The 22,953-nt window shown below is 39.8% G+C and overlaps 1 protein-coding gene across 2 annotated transcripts in view; it reads left to right on the top strand.

Moving 5' to 3' along the window:
- The window catches only part of col4a2 (collagen, type IV, alpha 2), a 66,377-nt gene that overhangs the window by 20,537 nt on the left and 22,887 nt on the right, over positions 1-22,953 (top strand). For both annotated transcript variants that reach the window (XM_034886249.1, XM_034886250.1), the window contains exon 4: positions 3,716-3,796. In XM_034886249.1, coding sequence (XP_034742140.1) covers positions 3,716-3,796 — 81 coding nt within the window. The remainder of the gene's footprint in view (positions 1-3,715; positions 3,797-22,953) is intronic.

Here is a 22,953-nt window from a genome sequence, read left to right as displayed (position 1 = left end):
CAGCAGGAAGGGAATAATTGAGCGTGAGAGTGCTGTTGACACAGCTGGTTTTATTTAATTTACTGTACATTGAAGGACATTTGGTTTGAGGCACCAGTGCAGCCATAAAAAACAGGGTAGGCAATAAAAACATTTAAAAAAAGGCATTAATCTGACCTCTGTGGCTTGGGGACCTTGAACTCTTCTAAGAACTTAAACTCAAGGGTTATCTTTAGACAGTGCTTTGATGGTGTGCAATTAGTTATTTAATGAAACCCTGATAAAAGAAAGTAGATGGGGAAAAAATTCTTTACATCGGAATGGCTTGCATACAGTATACAGTACGTCCCTACACATATGCATACATAAGAGCGGCCATAGACACGTGGAGATATCAGTAACAGACATCTTTCTTACAAATATGACCTCACTGGCTCTGTTTTTACAGACAGAACTACATCTTGTATTAACTTATTCTATTAAACCTTTATTTAAGGAAGGTACTATGGGTTTAATTTTCCTAAATGCTTAAGTGTTGCTTTAAGGGAAATGATACTGTAGATTTACTCCTGATGAAACATCACTTAATTGTATTACACAGTAATACTTAATTCTTTCTCATAGCTCTGCTCATAGCAATGGACAAACTGGTATACACATTCCAGATACACTGGGGAACTTGGCAAGAGAGGAATATGATTTTTGTTTTTGCTCAGGAGACACCATGTTGGCTCTAAGAGGAAAATTTGGTCTATTTTTCTAATCTATCTTCTGTGGAGTGTTTTATTTCTCATTGGACTTTGTGTGTGGTCTGAGTGGTGTACACAAAGGCACAGGTTAATTTATATATGAAGAAGAGTTTAGGTTTATGCATGTCATTGCAGTCTTGAGGTATAGCAGAGGACTGCAGTTGATGCCCATGATAACTTAAGGTAGTTCACAACACATACAATATGATCATCACTGGGGATGCTTACTGTAAATGAGAAGCCACAAATGAACAATCACCGTAAACCGGAGATTAGGAACTGACCAGGTTTATGGCCATTGTTTCAAATCATATACCCTGTTGTCTGACCGTTAAAAAATATTAGAGAGAGTTCTCATGTATACTAGTAGATACTTTATTTAAAAATGAAAGACACTGCAGGATGACATCAGATCATCTGTGCGTCAAAGGCAGAAAAAACAAACCAGCAGACACATAGCAATGTATCTTCTGCCTGTTTGCTTGTCTCTTTGGCTCAAGGAAGAAGTGTTCAGTCTGGTATTCACTATAGCTTAACATAGGTGTCAGATTTATAGTTATAGTCTGCAGGACTCCACACTGTGGTTTTTGGCGGTCTGGATGCATCTGTCTCTCTTGTCGTGTTGTGTAGTATGTTGTAAGCCTGTTGTCAGTTAACACCACAAATGAACCTGCTAGGTAGCAGATCCACCCTTTCACCTTTACTAATGTGGATCCATGTAACTCTATAACTCTTCAAGCTAATAAGTCACTGTGAACACAAAAGGGAACAAACTAAAAGGCTAGCGTGTGTTTTTTTTGGACAGGAGTGGAACTAATTGAACTGAATTACAAGTGTGATAGCACCCTAAGAAAGAGAAAAGAAAGAAAGAGAAAATGGTTGGACTAATAGGCAGCAAGTACTTTAAGCTTTGTTGCACTGTTGCAAAATGAAAACAGCAACATGTTATCATCGAAGGTGCACCAATGGAAAAGGTGATTTTAACAAAGAAAAGGTTATTGTGACAGTGGGTGGAGAAAACAGGATATTGTAGCACAGTCCTATTGTCCTCTGCTGAAACAGCCATCAGCTATTTTGAGCCTATAAACTTTAATTGATGGTGCATAGCTTCATAATGTGTTATTGCCTTCTTGGGAGCCATTCCTTTGTGCGTCTGTCCAGAGATCACGTAATCTATTGTCTGTGTTTTGGACTTCCACCTCAAAGTGGAGAAAGGTCATCTGTGACTCTCCTAACAGAAGATACAGCCTAACAACCTTTTTGTCTCCACTCCTGAAACTAAAAAAAGATTGTAAAGGTATTCCCCCTCCAGATAAAGGCTTGCTTTAGATATACCCTCTTTCAAATTATGATTTCAAAATTAAAGATTTAAGTAATGAATGCTGCTTGTAGACAGAGTGAGTCTTCCAACATAGCATGCAGCAAGCAGAATAAATTATGCCAATCACAGCATGTCTAATCTACATCAAACAGTGGTTTGAAAGGAACCCCTCAGACCACTGGTAGTTAACCAAGAAATGCAGCCTTGTGCATTCCATACGGGAGGGGAAGAGGGTCTTTTTGTTGTGGAGATAGGGGATCATTAAATGACGATGTCTCTATAGTAAAAGAAAGTCTTTGTGTATGAGGAGAGTCTCAATGTGGCCATTGTAAGAGAGACTGCTGGGGTCTGCTGTCAAAGTGAGGCGTGAGTATTATTCTGATCCTGTATCTGCCGTTTTGTTGCCACTGTGGGCATAAAGTGGCCATTTTGTTTCTTTTCTTTTCACAAGGGAGAGAGGAGGGTATTGAGGCATTTGTTATGGTATGGCTGTGTAGGTTGAGCACGTAGGCGGATACAAGAGAGGGAGAGAGAAATCATAACCAGCTACATGGAGCCTCTCCACATGTCTAGTCAAAGTTCACTCATACATGCTAATTGAAAGGACTTTTCACCCATTTCGTAAACTATAGAAATTTGGATTTTAATGCAGACTTTTTGCAGTATGTGTCTGTGTTTTACTACTAATTAATCTCGGTCAATCTCGGTGAAAAGTTCAATGGAAAATTATAAAGTATGCGAAAGCATTTCCAGCATTTCCAGTCATGCATTTAAACAGCCCTGGATGGGCTACACAGTCACTGATTAACCCACACATATACAAAATGAGCACTTGTTCATGTCTACAGTTTTTTGTCTACAGTTTGTCAAGGCTTCAAATTGTTTTGCTTCTGCTTCTGATAAGTAAGAAATGTGGTCGTTGCACAAGATCTGAAAGGCAAACTTGGATGTTGCATGTGATTTTTATTTGAAACACCACATAAACATAAAAGTTCTCCAAGATGCCATTCTGTCTTAATAACGTATTCAGCTATCTCAGCTAGCTTAGGGTCTCGACACCTCTGACCTGTGGGTTGGGGAAACCTTTTTGTGTGAATGCTCTCTTTGATCATGGCATGTCCACACTGACCCCTGTGTGTGTGTGTGTGTGTGTGCATGTGTGTGTGTGTGAGTGTCATGTCGAACACAGATTGGCCTGTGATGGTGGGTGGTTTTGTTGGTATGCAGACATCTAAAGACAATTGTCCCTGTCAGTGGCTGGGACCAGCCCGTGTGATGAATAGGATTTTCATGAACATCCATTATGTCTGCATGTCCATCATGAGTCATTCGAACCACATCCAAAACATCCTCTCTGCATACCAGACCAATAACCACAGCAGTGCAGGCAACACTAAAACAATCTTCCACACATAAACAAGTGTATTCACAAACCACAGTGTACACAAACACAGCCGGTCACACCTACGGTAAACACAATTTACCCCACACTGTATCCCATTGAATGCACAAAGAGGAAAGTAAGCAACAACACATGAGCATACAGTATATCTCTACTGTGTTTATGTAAATGAAGTTGACAGAAAAATGTAGCAGTTTCTTGTATATTTGCCATCTATAATGTGAGCTCCAATAGCCATAATCTTGTCTGTTTTGTGTCTCACAGGGTGGGAAGAAGGACAGTGGCCCATGTGGAGGAAGAGACTGCAGCGGAGGCTGTCAATGTTTCCCAGAGAAGGGTGCCAGGGTAAGTCCCATATGGTTACTACTGTTTCAGCTTTGAAAACAACCCTCTCTCTCTCTCTTTCTTAATCTATGTGTTAACCAGCTCTACCAAACAAACAACGTCATGATCACATATGATGCTTTCTAAATGCCTCTGGAAATTGTAATTTCAATAACTTGGTTTTTGAAAGTGCAGCAGCGACCATGCCTTCCTCCTAACTAGCTCCTATGATAGTCCCTTATAGCTTATACTTTATAACTTCTCCCTGTTTCCCATTGCTATATATGTAAACTGGACCCACATTCTCTTTTACCAAAATAAGGTTGCTGTTTTTCACTATGTCAACAAATCCCATAAAAAGACAGCATTGTTACTGTAAATACTCAGAAGTGCACCAAATGTTCCTTAATGCACAGCTGACTATTTATTCATGTCTGAGCAATGTTAAAAAAAAAAAAAAACAGTCCCATGATGACTAAGGAAATTAAGCAGCCTTTTTCTACAAAAAAATTAAATTAAATTAGTTGAAATTAAACTATGTTTGTGACTATTTTTTTTAGTTTCTCTTGAGACCAATTGGCTTGGGGCCACATACCGTGTTGTAAAGTCTATTTAGAACAGAGTTTCTCAATCTTGTGTCAGCCAAGGTCTCAAGATAGAGAGTACACTAGAGACCTATGTTCCTTGGAATAATTTCACATAGCGTATTTGCTTTACACTTCTATAGTGTATTAAACATATTTGCAGATTATAAATTCAATTAGATTTGTGAGATTAGAAAGTAATCAATAAATTATTACAGATTTTGAGATGTTTCATATCATGATAATGAGGAATGTATCTGAAAACGTTTCACGGACCCCCTGGCAGAGTGCCAAGGACCCCTGAGGGTCCCCTCAGCCCTCTTTGAGAATCCCTGATTGAGAGGGTCTTACACTGTTGCTGTTGTTGTTTTTTTCATGGGATTTGTTAAGGAAAGTATAGATTATATGAGAGCATCAGTCTTGCTTTTATTAGATTAACTACCAACAATGCTCATAGCAGCATCATGTGAAATCATGTTCAAGTGCCTACTTGTAGGAAATTAAAGTATTACAGCAATGCAATGAAAATATGTAAGCTCACGTGAATGTATGAGTCTGTCGTGGGCATTCAGCAATTTGAAAGACTCTGCTGCTGAAACTCATTAGTTAGAAATACTTATCACACTTCAGTACAGTTTAAGTGCTGAAATTCACACCATTAACCCATAAAGAGGGGGTCAGAGTGGAAGGAGTGTCTGGAATGTGGGAGACCCAACAGGGACACGAATGAAAGACAGGGATTTGAATTTAAGAGACAGTCATAGACAAAACACGTTGAGATAACAAGCTTAGAATGAGTGATGGCGTTCTGCATGACTAAAGGCTGCTTTATACTTCAGATCCTCAGATAGCTTTCTGATTGTTGGATTGGGGGTTCCACATCCGTTAAGTTTAGCAACTTTCAGAATCAGACAGCCGACGCCTACTCTCCACAACAATTGGCCAGACATTATTAGGAGTAAAGGGCCAATCTGTTTGGCAAATTATTTATTATCAAGGATAAAACATCAAAATCAGAATCAGAATCCCCAAAGGGAAATTCTGTGTTGCAGTTGCACAAATAGTATAAACATCAAGTAGAAATCTAAATAAAGAATTATAAGGAGTGTGGACATGTACGTTATTTACATAGTTAAAGGAATGTTATGATATGGTAATTGCATAATTAAGGAGTTATAATGGTGAACATTAATAATAATAATAATAATAATAAAAATGATAATAATAATAGGAACAATGGTAGCAGTAGAGTATTGCACACATTTCAAGCCAGTGTTATTGTACAAAACAGAAATTATTGTCCAGTTTTAACCTCACTAAGTGTCTGTGTGTCAGACACTTAGAGGGAGGAGTTATAAAGTTTGATGGCCACAGGCAGGAATGACTTCCTGTGTGGCTGTGTGGTGCATTTTGGGAGAATGAGTCTTTCATTAAAAGTGCTCCTGTGATTGAGCAGCAAGTCATGAAGTGGGTGCGAGACATTGTCCACGATGGCATGTAGTTTGGTCAGCATCCTCCTCTCTGACACCACCGACAGAGAGTCCTGCTCTACCCCCACAACGTCGCTGGCCTCCCGGATCAGTTTGTTGAGTCTGTTGGCGTCCGTTACCCTCAGCCTGCTGCCCCAGCATGCAAGTAAACAGGATAGTTCTGGCCACCAGAGACTCATAAAACATTCTCAGCATCGTCTTGCAGATGTTGAAGGACAGCAGCCTCCTCAGAAAATAGAGACGGCTTTTGCCCTTCCTGTAGAGGGCTTGAGTGTTCTTGGCCCAGTCCAGTTTAAGTTCCAAATGCACTCCCAGGTATTTGTAGTCCTCCACCATGTCCACACATGGTGAAGGACTCCATATAGCTGGGGGGCACAGGCTTTGAGCACCCCAAGACGTACACCATCAGGGCCTGCAGCCTTATTAGAGTAGAGTCTGGTTAGCTGTCTTCTCACCTGGTCAGCAGTATGGCACACAGAGGTTACAGGTGGGGTAGTGGGAGGGTAGGAGGAGTCAGGCTGGAGAAAGATGTTAACCTGAAAGCCAGAGGAGGGGGGAATAGGGATCTCCCAGGAGGAGGACAAGGGACAGTGAAAAATCTAAAATCCAAAATCTGAGCTACACACCAAGCATGCCTGCAATACTGTCCGGTTCCTGATGGCTGAGCAGGGAAGAACATCTGAACAGAATTGCAGTAGGTTTAAAGAAATAAACAAAAAAAGCGGACAGATAGATGTTCGTTTTTAGATTTGTTCTTAAGATCTATCTGAAATGTGTTTCAGTATCCATATTTTTAATTTCCTGTCTATTTGGTGAATACAAAAGTCACCCGTACGTAGCATAGCAATGTTACGTATGCACTTTATGTACAGTATGCCAACACGTGATATTTGCATAGACAGTTGATGAAGTGGACCAACAGATCCGGTTGTTCTGGACAGAGGCCATTGAAGGATATTAGAAGCACTTTTCCGGTGAAGGCTAGGCGTTACTGCACAGCCTCCAACTGAGCTTGATGACGTAGTTGTGACGTGGGCAATGTGTGTTTAAGGTGTAAGTCTTCTGGTAGCTGTGCTAAGAGAAATCTCAATCCTTCCCAAACTGGCTAGTTAACGAAGGTGCTAGTTAACAAAGTTAATGCTGGTTAAAAAAAAATACGGAGGTGAAGAAAGGAATGGTCTAACAACTGTACTCTGGCATGCACTGAGAATTTACAGCAGGTCTGACCTTTGACCCGCACGCTCCCTGTGGGTACAGGAAACCCGGTAAGGAGGCCTTGGGAGAGGAAGTTCCACATTCCACATCTGAAGGATGAAAAAGACATCCGCCACCCTCCTGCCCTTAACTTATTGTTTTTCTGTATCAGCTTGATGCAAAGGAAATAATTTAGAACATTCAGTGACGAAGTGATAATGGCAGTGCCAAGAGAGAGTGAGGAGCTTTCTGTATGCATTCAAACATTGGCATTGTTTGCACTTATGTTTATGAAAACAAGAGGAAATAGAAGACATAATCTCTTCACGGGCCCTACGTCCTTCATACATCTGGCCTGCCTAAGATGAACTGTAACATTTCTCACAGACACTGATTTGGCACTTAAACCATTTATTACTGACAGATAAGAGTCTGCTTTTTGAGGAACCAGACATTATAAATTATCTTGTTTTGGTCTGTCGCTTGTTGTTTCTGCATGCATGTTCAAGCTATAAATTTCAAGAGTCTTGATACAACTAAATGTTTAGCCTTCCCTTACATGTGTAGGGAACTGATTTGCTTGTTTGCAAAAACAATGGAAACCATGATGGATTTTCACAGATGTATTCTTCCCTCTGGTCTCTCTAGCTTTACGTCCATCTTTTTTCCATCCAAATATTTTCCCTGAAGAGAGTCATGGAATTGAGCACTGTTCAAAGTGATCCTTTACAGCTGTCTGGATTGGCTAAGACCTGACACAGCTGTGGCGATTAGGTTATGGTTGTTAATGGGTAAATGATGGCTATAGTCATGTACACATCCTGGTGTGGCTATTGAGATTCTTTTATTTGAATATTATTATCACTGTGTCCAATTGTTGTTGTTTTTTTTACCTTTTCTCCATGGAATATTTCAGTTTTTTCTCCGCCCATTGTTGTGGTTTTATGGCCCACAACTTTACTGTTTGTTACACTCTCTCATCTGTGTGATTTTCATCCACAGCAGGTAGCTGTTTCTCCTAAAAAGGTCTACTGAACCATTGCTCAAAACTTGACAGAAATTAACTATCAAGTAGGTATTGATTGAACATTAAGCAACTAAAGAACTAGGTATTTCCCTCAGAATTTGGTGGGGATCAATTGAGAGTCTTAAAGGGATACGCCACCGTTTGTTGAAATAGGGCTTATCACAGTCTCCCCTAGCTCCCCTGCTAGCTGCTGCCGCTAGTTAGCTTAGCGTAGTGAAAGGAATCCTATGTTGCTGGTTAGTATGTTGTGAGTAAAAGTGAGCCAACAAACATAACTCATAACTATTGTTATGAATTTATACTATATATGAAAAATGTAAACAAAACAAAAAACACCAAATTACATGCAGTAAGAAAAAAAAATGCACTGGTCCACCTATCAGCGAGGAGTGACCACGATAAGCCCTATTTCAACAAAAGGTGGCATATCCCTTTAATGAGAGTCAATATTGGACTCTGATGTAAAGAAATACTAATTGCTCTACACTATGCCTGTTGGATGAGTGAATGGGCACTTGTTTAACATTGTTGCCATAAGTTTTAATTTGTCAATATTGTGTTTACAGCTTGTAGTAGCCAAACAATCAGTTAAGAACAAATTATTCCAAAAACGTTTTTCTCTCATTCAACATAAAATTATAAGATGTGAGCAAAGCCGAAAGAAAAGGGAAATGGTTTAGGTTTCTGTGGAAAGTAATATGAGCTACTTCATGAATGAATACTGGTGTTCCCATGCTTTTGCATGTAATGATAGAGAAATTAAGATGTTGAGCGTGAAGATGGATATAAATCTGGACAGAGATGAGAGACAGACACAGAGAGCCTGAGAGAGAGAGAGTGAAAGAATGAAACTGATTGTTTGGTGGGGGTGAATATATTAATTTCATGAGGTTTCTGCTTTGGGGGGGCAGAGAGTTGGCAAGCGGACTCTCCAGCCTCACCACCCACTCCCCTGGCAGAGAGCGTATTGCTGGCAGGCGGGAAAAATATAAAGCTCCCCACAGCCCTTCTAAAAGTCCTCATTGTTGTTTTGCATCATAAGTGGATTGTATTGCTTAAACATGTCATTAAAAGGAAAAACAAGCAACCCCAAAATTGAGTAATGAGAATATTATTAAGGCACACAAAACATCTTTGTTCACAAGACATAGGTACAATCGTAATCTCACAACAGAGTTGGCATCTCTACAGAGAAAGTAAAGTGGGGTCAAATAAAGGGATACAATCCCAAGTCCTGTGTTTTACCGTAGGTGGTGCTGTAAAACAAAGCAGTTTACTTGGTCTCTATAGCATGAGAAACCTCTCACCAGAAAACATGTTTAGCAAATCAATACTTTCTTTTGTGCTGGGAGTTTTCTCCTCTTCTGTTCTCAGAAACTGGGAGGGGTCCCGGGTTTTATAGAGGAAACAGAAACTTTGACTATAGAGAACAGTAGCTACCATCTGCATGAGCTCACTGTCTTGCCTCATCCTATGCAGTGGACATGGAGAGATAAAAAAAACATCCAGAGGGAAACGGACATAGACAGATGACATGGCCGGGCAACCATTATAGACAACATGCAGATGGAGAGATGCTGTCCTTTCCACCATGGGAAAAGCCACCACAGCTGATGTGGAACAGGAAATGACACACATTTCGGGAAGCTGAGCACAATGACAGTCCACTGATCTTTTTTAAATATAGACACTCTCTGTTTTCCTGGGAACAAGATTGTCAGTGTGTTTGTCTGCATCTATCCCTGGCAAAGATCTCTGTGTTCCATAAAAACAAGTCCATACCTTCTGAATCCAGTTCCCATGACTGTCATCTACTTTCCTGTCTGCTCAGGATAACGGCACAGAGAGGAATGCTGTAGGTTTGGCAAAGATCAAAAACTCCTTTGAATATATTTTTACCAGAGGGTGGAAGTTGTGTACTGGTGGTTTTCAGCTTCACGCTTTGTTTAGAGGATCATAACCTTTAGGCCTTGATGGAATTTTACAACCCCTCGGCATATAAAACTTTTTCAAAGCAAATCATAAAACTCACAAATACATGACAGTTGATGAACATGAAGCAAGCAAAAACAGGGTTCTTAGTCATTGAATTTTTTTTTAACTTGGAGATCTGTTTCATCTTTTTTCATCTGTTGCATCTATTTTACCTGAAAAGATTTGAGGCCATTTGGCCTGAAAACTGTCTCAATATGAATCATTGGGTGTATAAAATAAACTCTTTCTAAGTCTTGAACTTAAATCAGGTTGTACTCTTTTGATTAGAGCTACATATCTGTGACGCAATGAAACTGGATCCATATCTGCTGATACAAACTAATTGTCTGTCAGTATAGGAAAAGAGATAAGTTAGTGAACGGATTCACTTGCACTACAGCATGCTGGTTTGTACTAGAGGCTTGTTGTAGCTTCACAAATCAGCAGAAGACATGATGCACAATGGCAGTTTTCATTCTGGAAGCCCCTCAATTCAAACCTGCAATCAGGAGCCTCACCCATCCCTGTTGTCCCTCTCCCTTGACCCTGAGCCTATTGGGAAATAACTTCCAAATGTGTAGCAATGATGAAAACTCTGTGTGTTTGTGTGTGTGTGTGTGTGTGTGTGTGTATGTGTGGAAGGGAGGAGATGAAAGCAACTGCCTACTGCTATCACTAATACTCCTGGACGGGAGGATTTTATTAAGAGGAATTCAGCGGGCATCACAGGCTGGTTTTTCTTATGTGAAAATAAAATTCTGAAGCGGTAGTAAATATCAGGGGTGACTCTTAGACATACAGACAGTAATCAGCTGTTTGTGTATGTTAATACACAATGTATCAGGCAAAAGCGGAAAAAGATCTTGCATTGGTAGCTCGTTGATGATTTTACGGATATTAGCCACTGTGTGGACCTGTTAAAACTCAGTGAGGCTTTGAAGGCATGCTTAGAAGAAACACAAAATCTTAACTAGCCTATTAAATCTCCACACATTCCTCATGCGGTTTGTGTGTTTTCCCTACTCTTCCGAACTATATGTATGTTTGACACAGATTAATGAGTAAAGAAAAAAAGGAATAATAACTAAAACAAAACTTGGCTTTAGCTCAAGTACTTAAAAAATAAATAAATAAAACATAATTATTGACGTATTATGACCTTTTGAAATCTTTGCAAACAGTTACCTTTTAGTGCATCATTAACATTTGTTTCAACCAACTCATATGAAAACACATGCACATAAGTATGTTTAATAGTATTAGTTATAATAGTAGTTTTGCTCATATACGTCCAAATTCAATTATGAATTATACAATTATATATTATAAACCAAAACAATGAGCTGAAAGATTCTAAAACGATCAATAGAGCTGTGGAGATAATTTGTGTGTGTGTGTGCGTGCGTGCATGCGTGCGTGCATGCGTGCGTGCGTGTTACTACAGAAAGACCAACCTCACTTAAAGGATAACAAACAGGAAGACAGACACATATACAATGCAGGACATCTCTATTTTCCCAGGATTCTATTTTCTCAGAGCATGTGTGTTTCTTGATATAAACTCAGATTGGAAGTGATGTGTAAGGGCTGTCTTCACAGTTCAAATTACAACCCAAAGAAGGGAAATGGATGCTTCAAATTCATTTTGAATGGTAATATTCTGTTCAGCTCATGTGGCGATATCAATGTCAAAAGTAAAGAAAACGGTCTTGCCCACAAATTTGAGGGTGTAAGTTTCAAGGAGTATAACATCGGTAGGCTATATGCTGTGGGTGATTTCAAGGGAAACATATATTGAACATTCGACCAAGGGGAAAAACATTGCTGAGAAAATAAAACTATTTGAAAGTTGTCCCTAATGTGTCAGATAAAGAGGACATTGAGCTGGGGCACATAGGACCCTGTGAGCATAGATACATTGCCAATTTAATGAAGTGTTACCTCCCAGGCCAAGAAGCATTTTATTAGCTAACTGCATTTTGTGGGGTTACAGGTTACATTAAACACTGTGTAGTATTTCCCACTGTGTTACAAGTTACTGTTGGCAGCTCTGTCCTGCTCTTTATTAGATTAGGGGAAGTTCACAATCCAGTAACTCCAGCGTTACCTGAGATAGCAATATGTTCATCAAACACAGTGAGCTTTTTCTTGTTAAAAGTATAACATACTGTTTGAAAATACAAACAGTGAAGCATAAATCTAACATCCTTTTTTTCAAGCATTTAAGCTAGCCTACCAGGGTTATGTTAGAATTAAATAAAAGCCTGATGTAACATTTTTCCTTATCATACTTCTAATACCTATGTAGTACTAACTAGCTCTGCACAACAATACAAGAACAGTGAGGTCAGTGAGATCTTCTTGTGAGGATGCTGACATGCAGCTTTGGCCTCAGTTGTTTAGCATAGTATTAAGGATGAAGCCATCAATTGCATAATTGAGACAACTACTAAAAAGTCAGACTGTATTTGCAACCACCTGAAAAGGTTAACTTTATTTTAATGAGCTAGTTGGTTAAATTTGCTAGCATCAGTCATTTCAGCCGGCAAAATAGGCAGTAAGAAATGAAAAGCTGCTTTTGTCTACCTTCGTCTAAAATGAAGAACTTATTGTTTTGACAGTTACTAAGAATTGCAAGTTAACATTTAAATCTTTATAGGTGCTGTGCGAGAACGGAAAGATTGACAGGCGTAGCAACAATAAATAATGGTCGTGGGGGCTAAGAGAACTGTCAATTTATTGGACAGGTGTGTACAGGTGTGTGTATATAATTCTAACAATATATATCATTTTGATTGTCATAATATATCCCAGACAACAAGAATGTCAGTCAGTGACCTTGATTTTGTCGTCATGACCTTATCCATCTTACAGCGATAAAAGGGTTAATTTCATTTCGCTACTGACAGTACAGACATCCAGTTTTGAGTATTGGTATGACCTTGTGTGTGTTAAGGCAGTTAGACATTGGCCTTGTGTTGCCATCTGGCGACTGTTATCATCAGCCACAGCACATGCATAGAACGAGGACAAATGAGGGGAACAAAGATCAAGATGAGTAGAATAAACCTGAGATATTGTGTTTCATGTTGTGGCTGGGAGATTGTTGCCTTATGGGACTCTGAACTTAAACACACTTAATCCCTGATCACAGACAAATATGTCCTGTGACAAACTTCCCCCATTTCAGCAACTTTTTCCTCAATATTCTCCTGTGGACACCTTTTGTTTCAAACTCAATCCCTCTATCTCTCTGCGACTCATTGGAAAACACATACAGACACACACCATATATTCCACATCAATCAAATCTGACAGCTCTCACAATAGGAAAGTTGGGAGAAGTTAACGCTGGACGTCCTCTGGGATGTATGCATTTTCAGACAGCAGTCAGGAAACGTTATGGTCAACAAAGAGAGTCCTCGGGGCTGTAGGAAAAATGTGACCAGAGTTGTGGGTCACCACAGCAACGCCATGTGTTCACCATCAGGACTTGTTTTGAAACCTACATCGGGGGCCGGCTGCAAAGGAAACAATTAGATCTCAAAGTCCTCTTGTATGTAATCCGCTTTTCTGAGCAAAACATGTTTTCAGTGCAGATCTTTTTCTCAGGAGCAGGGATTGAGTCTCTTATGGATTTTTTCCATTGACAAGGTCAAAGTAAAACACTGCCTTCTACATCTTCTTGAAATTAGGCATATCAACTTGATGTAATTTACACGTAAACAATATAGTCAACTGAGAAGTCATTAATTCACTCAGTTAACCATGTTTGTACATTGACCTTTGCCCCGATTTTAAGGAATGTGCACTATAGCTAAAATGGCCGTGAGTGTTGCATCCTCTGTGTGGGAAAATGGAAAACCTTTTCCAGGCTGGCAAAATTGGACTGTGGGCTGGACCAGCTGGATGGGTCGGTGGGTGCAGAAAGTCACCTTGAGGATTCCATGACTTTCCCTGACACTAATGTGGCTGGCAGCAGTCCATTTCAATTAGAGCCAAGATCACAGCTGGGTATTTGACTATAAATCTTATTCTCCACACTTGGTCTTTCCCATTGCTGTGTGTTGTTTTATTAGTTTTAACCATGTGTTCAGCAATTTGTAATGCTGTTTTGAAAGGTGCAATATTCCTAAAGTGATGTACATAAGCTAATTATGGCTGAAATTAACAACAATTTTCATTATCAATGAATCTATTGATCGACATTTCTTCCAGCACCACCATGATAATGACATTTTTGGTTTGGATTTAAATATCTTGACTCAACTATAGGAAGAACTACCATGAAACTTGGTTCACTCGTTCATATCTTTCTCAAGATCCATTTTAATAGATTTGTTGATCCCTTAGCTTTTCATATAGTGCCATCATTAGGTCAAAATATAACTTTTTTTTCCAGTTCTTTTGTTACAGTCCGACAGTCCATAACCGGAAGATATTAATTTTACAATTATATAAAAACCTCACATTTAAGATTCTGAAACCTATGCACACAATTTTTTGCTTCATAAATTACTCAATCAACTTTGTTGTACAATGTTCTATTTTATAAGTTAAACCTACTTTGGGTCAAAATAACAAATCCTACCTAAAATATCAAAAGATGAAATATATAAATATACTGTATATATATATATACACACACACACACACACACACACATACACACACACACACTCTCTCCTGAGGCCTCCATGAGTCAATATGCATACCTTTGTGCTCTTGGATGTGATATACATCATCAGGGAACAGCTTCGTTGAGGAAATTGAGGTTTCCTTTTATAGACAGAAGGTCACTGCCCACTGGGTGATCCACTGTATAGAAGCTGTAATGGCATCAGTGATAAATGGAACATTGGGATTATAGAGGCAACCCACCCATAATGGACTTCATTACATGCAGACATAATCTCAGACACATGCAGACACACGAGACAGGCACACAGGTGGTTGGTCTCTGAGGTGAGGGCCACACCTCATTGAGCCTGTGTGCCATTTCTCGCTCTTTCTCACACACACACACACACACACACACACACACACACACACACACACACACACACAGCTGTGTCCTGTTTAGACACACATGCTTGGACCACAGACTTAAGACATCTCATTCCTCTAACGTGAGGCAATAGCACAGGTGTTGGGCCCCAGAGACCCCTGGGATAGCTCGAGGTACAAGTTGTTCTGTTCTCAGCCTGGGATCCCCCCTCAAATCTTGATCTTCATCATACACCCGCTTTAGCACGCACGCAGACTCTCTCTCACACACACTTCAGTCCATCCACTGGTCATTAGCTACCCGTTCTCCTTGGTCTGGATGCTGTCTGATTTCTGGCACATGTGTGAGCACGTGCTCTGTGAAAGTGACACGTGGATGCAGAAATTAGCTCAGTCTAAACACATTAATTCTTATATAAACCGTTCTCAACGCAGCCAAATCACTCTGTGCCGAATGGCTAAACAAAGAACAACAGACCTCCATGAGAAACAACGCCAGTGACAAGAAACAACTGTCTGTATGTCGCCTGTTTTTATCCCTCTACTTCATCTCTTTCTCTCTCTTTGCACATGAGCCATTTTAAGCGAATGAGGCAGAAGAACTTGTTGCGCCAGTGGAGATGATGATGGTTTTCACAAATGATGATGGTTTTCACAAATGATGATGTTTTCACAAACCAGCTTGTCTCTATGGCAACATCTTTCTCACAGATATTTCTTCAATAGATATTGTTTTAGCAACTGTCGCTTTTCCACCTGTAGACTGCATGGCCTTGTTGCTTTTTATGTAACTCTCAGCGTATCATTTTATATCCACTTTTCAGAAGTAGGACAATTTTTTCCAGCTGGGGATTGGGAAACCTGACCTCCATGATTTGAGCCAGTAGATCTAAACACACTCTAATAGATATCTAAACATCTACAGATGTTTATTTGTTCTGCATGAATCCTCTTGAAGGCATCCAGTTGAGGACCCTCTTTGTACTCCAAGCATAGCCCCTGGAACCTGTCCTCGAACCCCTGATTTCCCCCCACTCCTCCAGGGGAGCTGAGCCCTGTTTCCCCCCTTGGACATGATGTAGAAGGTGATGTTGATCTTATGGAAATGAGTCCAAGAAAAAGTATCCAAGAAAACGTGGGATGGGATGCAGCGCAATGGGACCTGATCTAACCAAAGTGTCTAAGCCCCGATTGTGGGAGTCAGAGAGAAAGGGCAGAAGTTTCTTTTTGCTCTTCCTTTGTTTCGTTAATTTTTTCTTCTTTTTTTCTTGTCTTCCTTTTTTCTTTTCTTTCTTAAATCATACGTTAACATGTCCCTTTCTTCTTGCTTTTTTTCACCACCTCTCCTACCTTCAATACTTAGCTTCAAGCATACCTTAACTTATCCACCTTCAACATCACATACTGTAAACCTTCAGCAGGCAGCACACAGAGACACTCACCATGATTTTACAGTTTACATTAGTGAGTGTTGTGTGAATACAAGTGCATCCACTCTGGTCTGTAGATCTTTCTGTGGGAGTATGTGGCTGTCATTGCCAGTAATGACATCAGAGGATAATGTTCACACTGCTTTTTTAATCAGTAGTGCTTTCCATTTCTTGTTTAAAAAATATCACAAAATGTCCCAGTTTTTCCAGGCAGACAGACGGAATAACAGAAGGAGCTTCCGGACAGTTATTTATTGATTTATTTTATTGAGTTTCTGACCTGAGGTCAGAGGTTTGTGCACTGGGCTGCGTGTTCCCATCCTGTTCTTAGTGGGTCGTTCCCAAACCGTCGACCCCAGGGGACAGTCTGGGTCCTGATGAAATGTATGGTGTCAGATGTGGGGACTTTTAATAGATCTGTGATTTAGGAATGAGAAATGCAACCGCAACCACGCACACACAGGAAGAGGAAACAGAGAGGTTAAGGTTACTGCATTTATCATAGTGTTAGCAGGAACAATTTCTTGAGATGTAGGTCAGACGTCATGAAGTTTACAGAAGTAATGCAGTGGAAATGTAAATATGTCAACTTGGATATCCAACTAGTAAGTTGGAAACAATAAACAGTAAATAGTGCACACTTCCAGACATAAACATAAGCATTAGTCATAGAAAATAAATAGTTTTAGGCAGAGGAAAATGTTTTTTTTGTCTCTGCTAGCATTGTGGGGAAACTTCTGTGAGTAAACATCTGCAACTTACCGATTCATGATGGTGAAACAATTTCAAAAAATCAAAGAGAAAAAAAGAAAATCGTCATGGCTTGATACAACTAGAGTTATTGTGTAGAACATGAGTAAATATGTGTGTAATTTGGATGGATTGTTCTTTTAATGTTGTGTGATCTGTGAAAACAAGACTGCGAAACAGGAAATGGTGTCTCACACCTGCATCTCTGGATCTTGTTAGATTAGTTATTAAAGTCTCCTTCCTCACTTCGGCAGCACAACAACATTCAATGCATTGCTTAATTTAGATGTTTGGTTCAATTCAGCTGTGAACCTCTGCTCTCCAGTGGGCACCAGTGCTGTCCTCATGGACCTGAGACATCTCGTTGTCAGTGGCCTACATAATATATGAAAAACGGGGTTAATTGTAGGAATAGAAAGAAATACTGCTGTGGTAGAGGTAGGAATTTAAAGAAAATAATTAACGGTATTTAGGTTGCAAAAAGAAAGAGGGATTTTTTTCACTATCGGCGTCCAATGCCCCAACACCTTATCCTTAGTCACTTTGTTCACCTAGCCTAGTGTGTGTGTGTGTGTGTGTGTGTGTGTGTGTGTGTGTGTTATGTGCCTTTTTGTGTGTGTGGTAGTTGAAATGAGGTGAGAAGTGATCGGATAAAAAACAGAAACCGGTTGGCAGACCAGTGTTATTGCTCTTTTACAATCATTCTTCTATAGTCTGTTTCCTTATGATCTTAATTTACTGTGCATATACAGAGTTATTCTGTGTTTTAATGCTATATATTCCAACTTCCCCAGGGGTTTAATCATGTTATTTCAGTCTGTTTGTTCCCCGCCTGACACACACCTCTTGTTCAACTCTCTGTCTGTTTTTGATCCCTCAAATGTATTTTTCTGACCATGGGACTTTGATGATTTTGGCCATCACAGCAGCTTGTTTGTAAAGGGCTGAGACCTTGAAGGTCCATTTACATGGTGCTCTTAGGATGCTTTTATATATGCCTTACTGGTTTCCTGATACCATATCTGAAGTCTCTTTCCCAAAATTCAGCCTTGGGGCAGAATTACAGCCACTAGAGTCAATCCCACAATGAGTTTCTTTAGTATGTGCCATTTCTGAGTCTGTAGCCTTTGAGGAGATGAGGGGGGGGTAACCTTGCCCCTTATGACCTCACCCATCCGAGCTTTCATTTTCTCAAAGGCAGAGCAGGATACCCAGGGCTTGGTTTAAACCTATTACCCTTTCTAGCCATTGAGGGACCATAGGCCGGCATGCATATTAATGTTAAAAAACCTCATAAAGTGACATTTTCATGACATGGGACCATCGCCATTCATACACTTTTCTGAAGTGTGTTTGTTTAACCCGCTTGTCTCCTTGTTACCATCCAGCAGCGATTCTGGTGTAGTAAAGTGAAGTAGGTGAAGAAAGAACACATACTTTACTACAGACACATCGCAAATGTATGTATTAATTCGGAAATAAAATGTGATATTTGATAATAAGGTACAGTTTGGAGAACAGAAAAATACTTCCGCTACAGCCAGAACCTGCCTGTATTCTCTCTTTCATCACTCTGAAAAGCAAATTGTTATATTTAGCTTGCAGATTAGGGGGCTGTCTGCAGTTTCAAACAGTCATCAGTCAAAATCCTCTTTAAACAGCCCCTTTACTTTATCTTTCAGGCTTGCTTGGCCGGTCATTTTTTTATTAAGTAGATATTTGACAGCACAGTCTCGGTTTATCTAAAACTTAATCTTCTCACTGCTCTATTTGGCATGTCTTGCGATAACTCTGTTGTTAAATGTGATGTAATGTTATAAAAGGAAATGACGACTAACATTTTAACCATGAAATACATCCATTAAGGCATTTGAATTCCAGTACTGTATTATTTTTGTCACCGGTGGGGAAATTAAATTAACCAAGTTATGATTATTATTTAAGATGTAAAGGGCTGTTCTACAATACCTACTCGATAGTTCTGGACATTATTGCTCTGCCCTCTGTCTGCCTCATCGTATTTGAATGCTGTCGTATCCCATTATAAAGTGTAAAAGACACAAGGCTGAAGGGATGACATGAGCTGACTGACGGGAAGAAAAATCTATCTACAGTTACAGAGAAGGCCAGGAGGGCAGCATGTGTCTCCTGAGCTTCATAATCTGGTAAAGTCATGACCGGCCTTCAAAGACAGAGAGGAACTCAGACCTTAACAGACATGCATGTACAGTATGTGTGTTCAGCGGTCTTTGGTGAATCCAAAACATGTTGGTTTGAAGAGCCCTAAACTTCCTCTGATCTAGATTTCAGGGTCTCTGTTTGCACAAGTTCAGGAGTTTACTACACTACGCTGTAAAAGAATCCTTATTTTTTATTTTTCTGTTTCTACAAGATGTTCCTCCCTTTCCTGTTGTATAACAGCTCAAACTTACATTTTTCTTTCTTTTGTTACACACACCACACACACACACACACACACACGCACACACACACACACACCACAGTCTGTGGCTGGCTGATTTGTAGGCTTGCATGTGATCACTCTCCACGATTACAGGGTTAGAGAAGCAAAGGGATGTGAGAGCACTCAAGAGTTTGGAGAGAGGAGGGGAGGAAAAGCTGGGTGGAAGTAGTGTGAGCAGATAAGAATGGGGAGTAAGAAGGTATGAAGGAAGTGAATCTGTGAAGTGCTGGTAATTACAGAGGGGGAGGACTGGAGATAGATTTAGCTCAGGAAAAAATAGAGTAGAAGGGAAATGATGAACACCCAGAGTGCTAATCAAATGACAGATTAGACATTCGTATAATATGTCACAAAAAGTTCGATTTCATTTCCATCATTTCTACTTTCAAAATATCAGAAAACAAAAAAATGGCGTCTGCAAAAGTTTGGGCGACCTCCAGAGTTTATAGCATGCGCCGCTCTCTTTGGAAAGCTGAGACCTGACAGTTTCATGGGTTGTTCTCGATCATTGTCTGGAAAGACCAGGTGATGTCATTTTTAAGGTTTGAAAATGCCCAGACTCATCTGACCTTGCCCCAACAATCAGCACCATGGCTTCTTCTAAGCAGTTGTCTAGAAAACTGAAACTGAAAATAGTTGACGCTCACAAAGCAGGAGAAGGCTATAAGAAGATAGCAAAGCGTTTTCTGATGCCAATGTCCTCTATTTGGAATGTAATTAAAAAATGGCAGTCATCAGGAACATAGGAAGTTAAAGCAAGATCTGGAAGACCAAGAAAAATATCAGACAGAATAACTCGTAGGAGTGTAAGAAAAGCAAGTCCAAACCCACGTTTGACTGCACGAGCCACCTAGAAAGACCTGGCAGACACTGGAGTTGTGGTACACCATTCCACTAAAAAGAAATAATTGTACAAATATGGTCTTCATGGAAGAGTCATCAGAAGAAAACCTCTTCTACATCCTCACCACAAAAATCAGCGTTTGAAGTTTGCAAATGAACATAAAGACCAGCCAGATGCATTGTCGAAACAAGTTCTGTGGACCAATGAGGTTAAAGTAGAACTTTTTGGCCGGAATGAACAAAGGTACGTTTGGAGAAGAAAGGGCACAGAATTTAATGAAAAAGAATCTCTGTCCAACTGTTAAGCATGGGGGGGGGGGGGTCAATCATGCTTTGAGGTTGTATTGCAGCCAGTGGCACAGGGAACATTTCACGAGTAGAAGTAAAAATGGATTCAATACAATTTCAGCAAATTTTGGACACTAACTTGATGCCATCTATGAAACAGCTGAAGTTAAAGAGAGGAGGGCTTCTACAAATGGATAATGATCCTAAACACACCTCAAAATTCACGTGGATTACATCAAGAGGCGTAAACTGAAGGTTTTGTCATGGCCTTCACAATCTCCTGACTTCAACATAATTGAAAATCTATGGATAGATCTTAAAAGAGCAGTGTATGACAGACAGCCAAGAAATCTCAAAGAACTGGAAGACTTTTGTAAGGAAGAAGGGGCGAAGATACCTCAAACAAGAATTGAAAGACTCTTGGCTGGCTACAAGCTGTGATACTTGCCAAAGGGGGCAGTACAAGGTACTAACTCTGCAGGGTGCCCAAACTTTTGCAGACACCATTTTTTTGTTTTCTGTTATTTTGAAAGCGTAAATAATGGAAATAAAATCTACATTTTTTGTGACATATTATATGAATGTCTTATCTGTCATTTGATGCCTTTTGGAGATATGTCCATCTTTTCTTGGCTTCTTTATGCATATTAATACAAATTCTTACCTGGGGTGCCCAAACATTTGAGCCCATTGTATTCTTACCTACGTAGCAAGTCCAGTTGTAGGTACCACAGATCCCACACAGCTCATTCATCTCTGACCATCTGGGTCAAAGAACATCTTAGCCAGTGTTTCTCTGTGTGCATCACAATTGCAGTTTCTGTGTGTGTGACTGTTAAGTGTGTTTGAATGTGAGTGAGTAAGTGTATATGTAAGTTTGTGTATGTACAGGATCTTCCTCCCCTCACCTTGGCCATTTATTTTAGAAATAAGCCACTTTTAAATGACGACACTCCATTTCAGCTCACTCCCCTCTATCACTGTACTTCACTTCTCCCTGTGATTATTATTATTTGACAGAACAATTTGTCTTTAGAAAATTAATCGGCTTGATTAATTCCCTTTTATGAGGATGAATGATTTAGAATTGTAAGTGTATATTGGTTGAGTTCACCTAACTTATGTGCCTGAGGGTCTATTTGTCCACCATAGCAATAGAGAATATGTGGTTCCTAACAAAGGAAGATGGCAGTTTTTTTCCAGGTCAAAATTTAGAAAAAACGTCAAATTATATCTATCATCTTGACAAGAAGGTGCAAGTTACTTCTTCTGACTATCTTGTTTTTAATTATTATTATTTTTAACACTGCATGCAGTCTTGCACACACTGTTTCATCTTAGTTGTCTATAAGAACTGTATAGAACTGTAGTATTGAAAGCTCTTTATGACATGATGAATCAATACAATATATGCTTTGATTCCTGCCTTTGAAAAAATTATTTTCATTTTAGTTTAGTTTTTTTTGTCGGTTTGTTACCAACATTAGAATTAGTTCAACTGAGGCTTTATCGCTCACTTTCTGCATCCAATTTGTCTGTGAGCTTGTTTGAATTGTTGTCTGACATTGTTTAAGCTCCCTGGAGTTTTGTTAATGCTTTCGAGACCCTTGGCTCTAGCTTCATATTTAGCATATTTGTTAGTCATATTTTGTTGGTTCTCACAAGAACACTGTTGGGCCCCCAGGCCTCAGCGGCCATCATCTACTGACCTCCTTAACCCCAGACCATGCAAACACGCATAATTCCCATGGTATCTTCGCCCTCAACCCTTGTAAAAGCACAGTCCTCGTATTATTCTGTTTCCATCCCACCATCCCTTGTCTACTCTGTGCCTCCCCTGTCCGTGTCCTGTCCCCCAAAGTTGTAAATTACACACACAACACTGAGATACATTTGTGTATAAGGCATCTGTTCAACCTGATCTTTCGGTTTAAGCTTCTTGCCCTCACACAAAGCCCCTCTGCACTGATCACTTCAATATTCATACACTTTCCTGGAGCGTGTTTCTTCGTTTAACCCGCTTGCCACCTTGTACCATCCAGCAGCAATTCTGGTGTAGTGAAGTGAAGCAGGTGAAGAGAGAACACATACTTTATTGGCCGAGTCTACAGACACATTGCAAATGTA

Source organism: Etheostoma cragini, chromosome 11 (genome assembly GCF_013103735.1).
Source record: "Etheostoma cragini isolate CJK2018 chromosome 11, CSU_Ecrag_1.0, whole genome shotgun sequence".
Classification (NCBI taxonomy): Eukaryota; Metazoa; Chordata; class Actinopteri; order Perciformes; family Percidae; genus Etheostoma; species Etheostoma cragini.
This window is presented reverse-complemented; position numbering and strand designations above follow the sequence as displayed.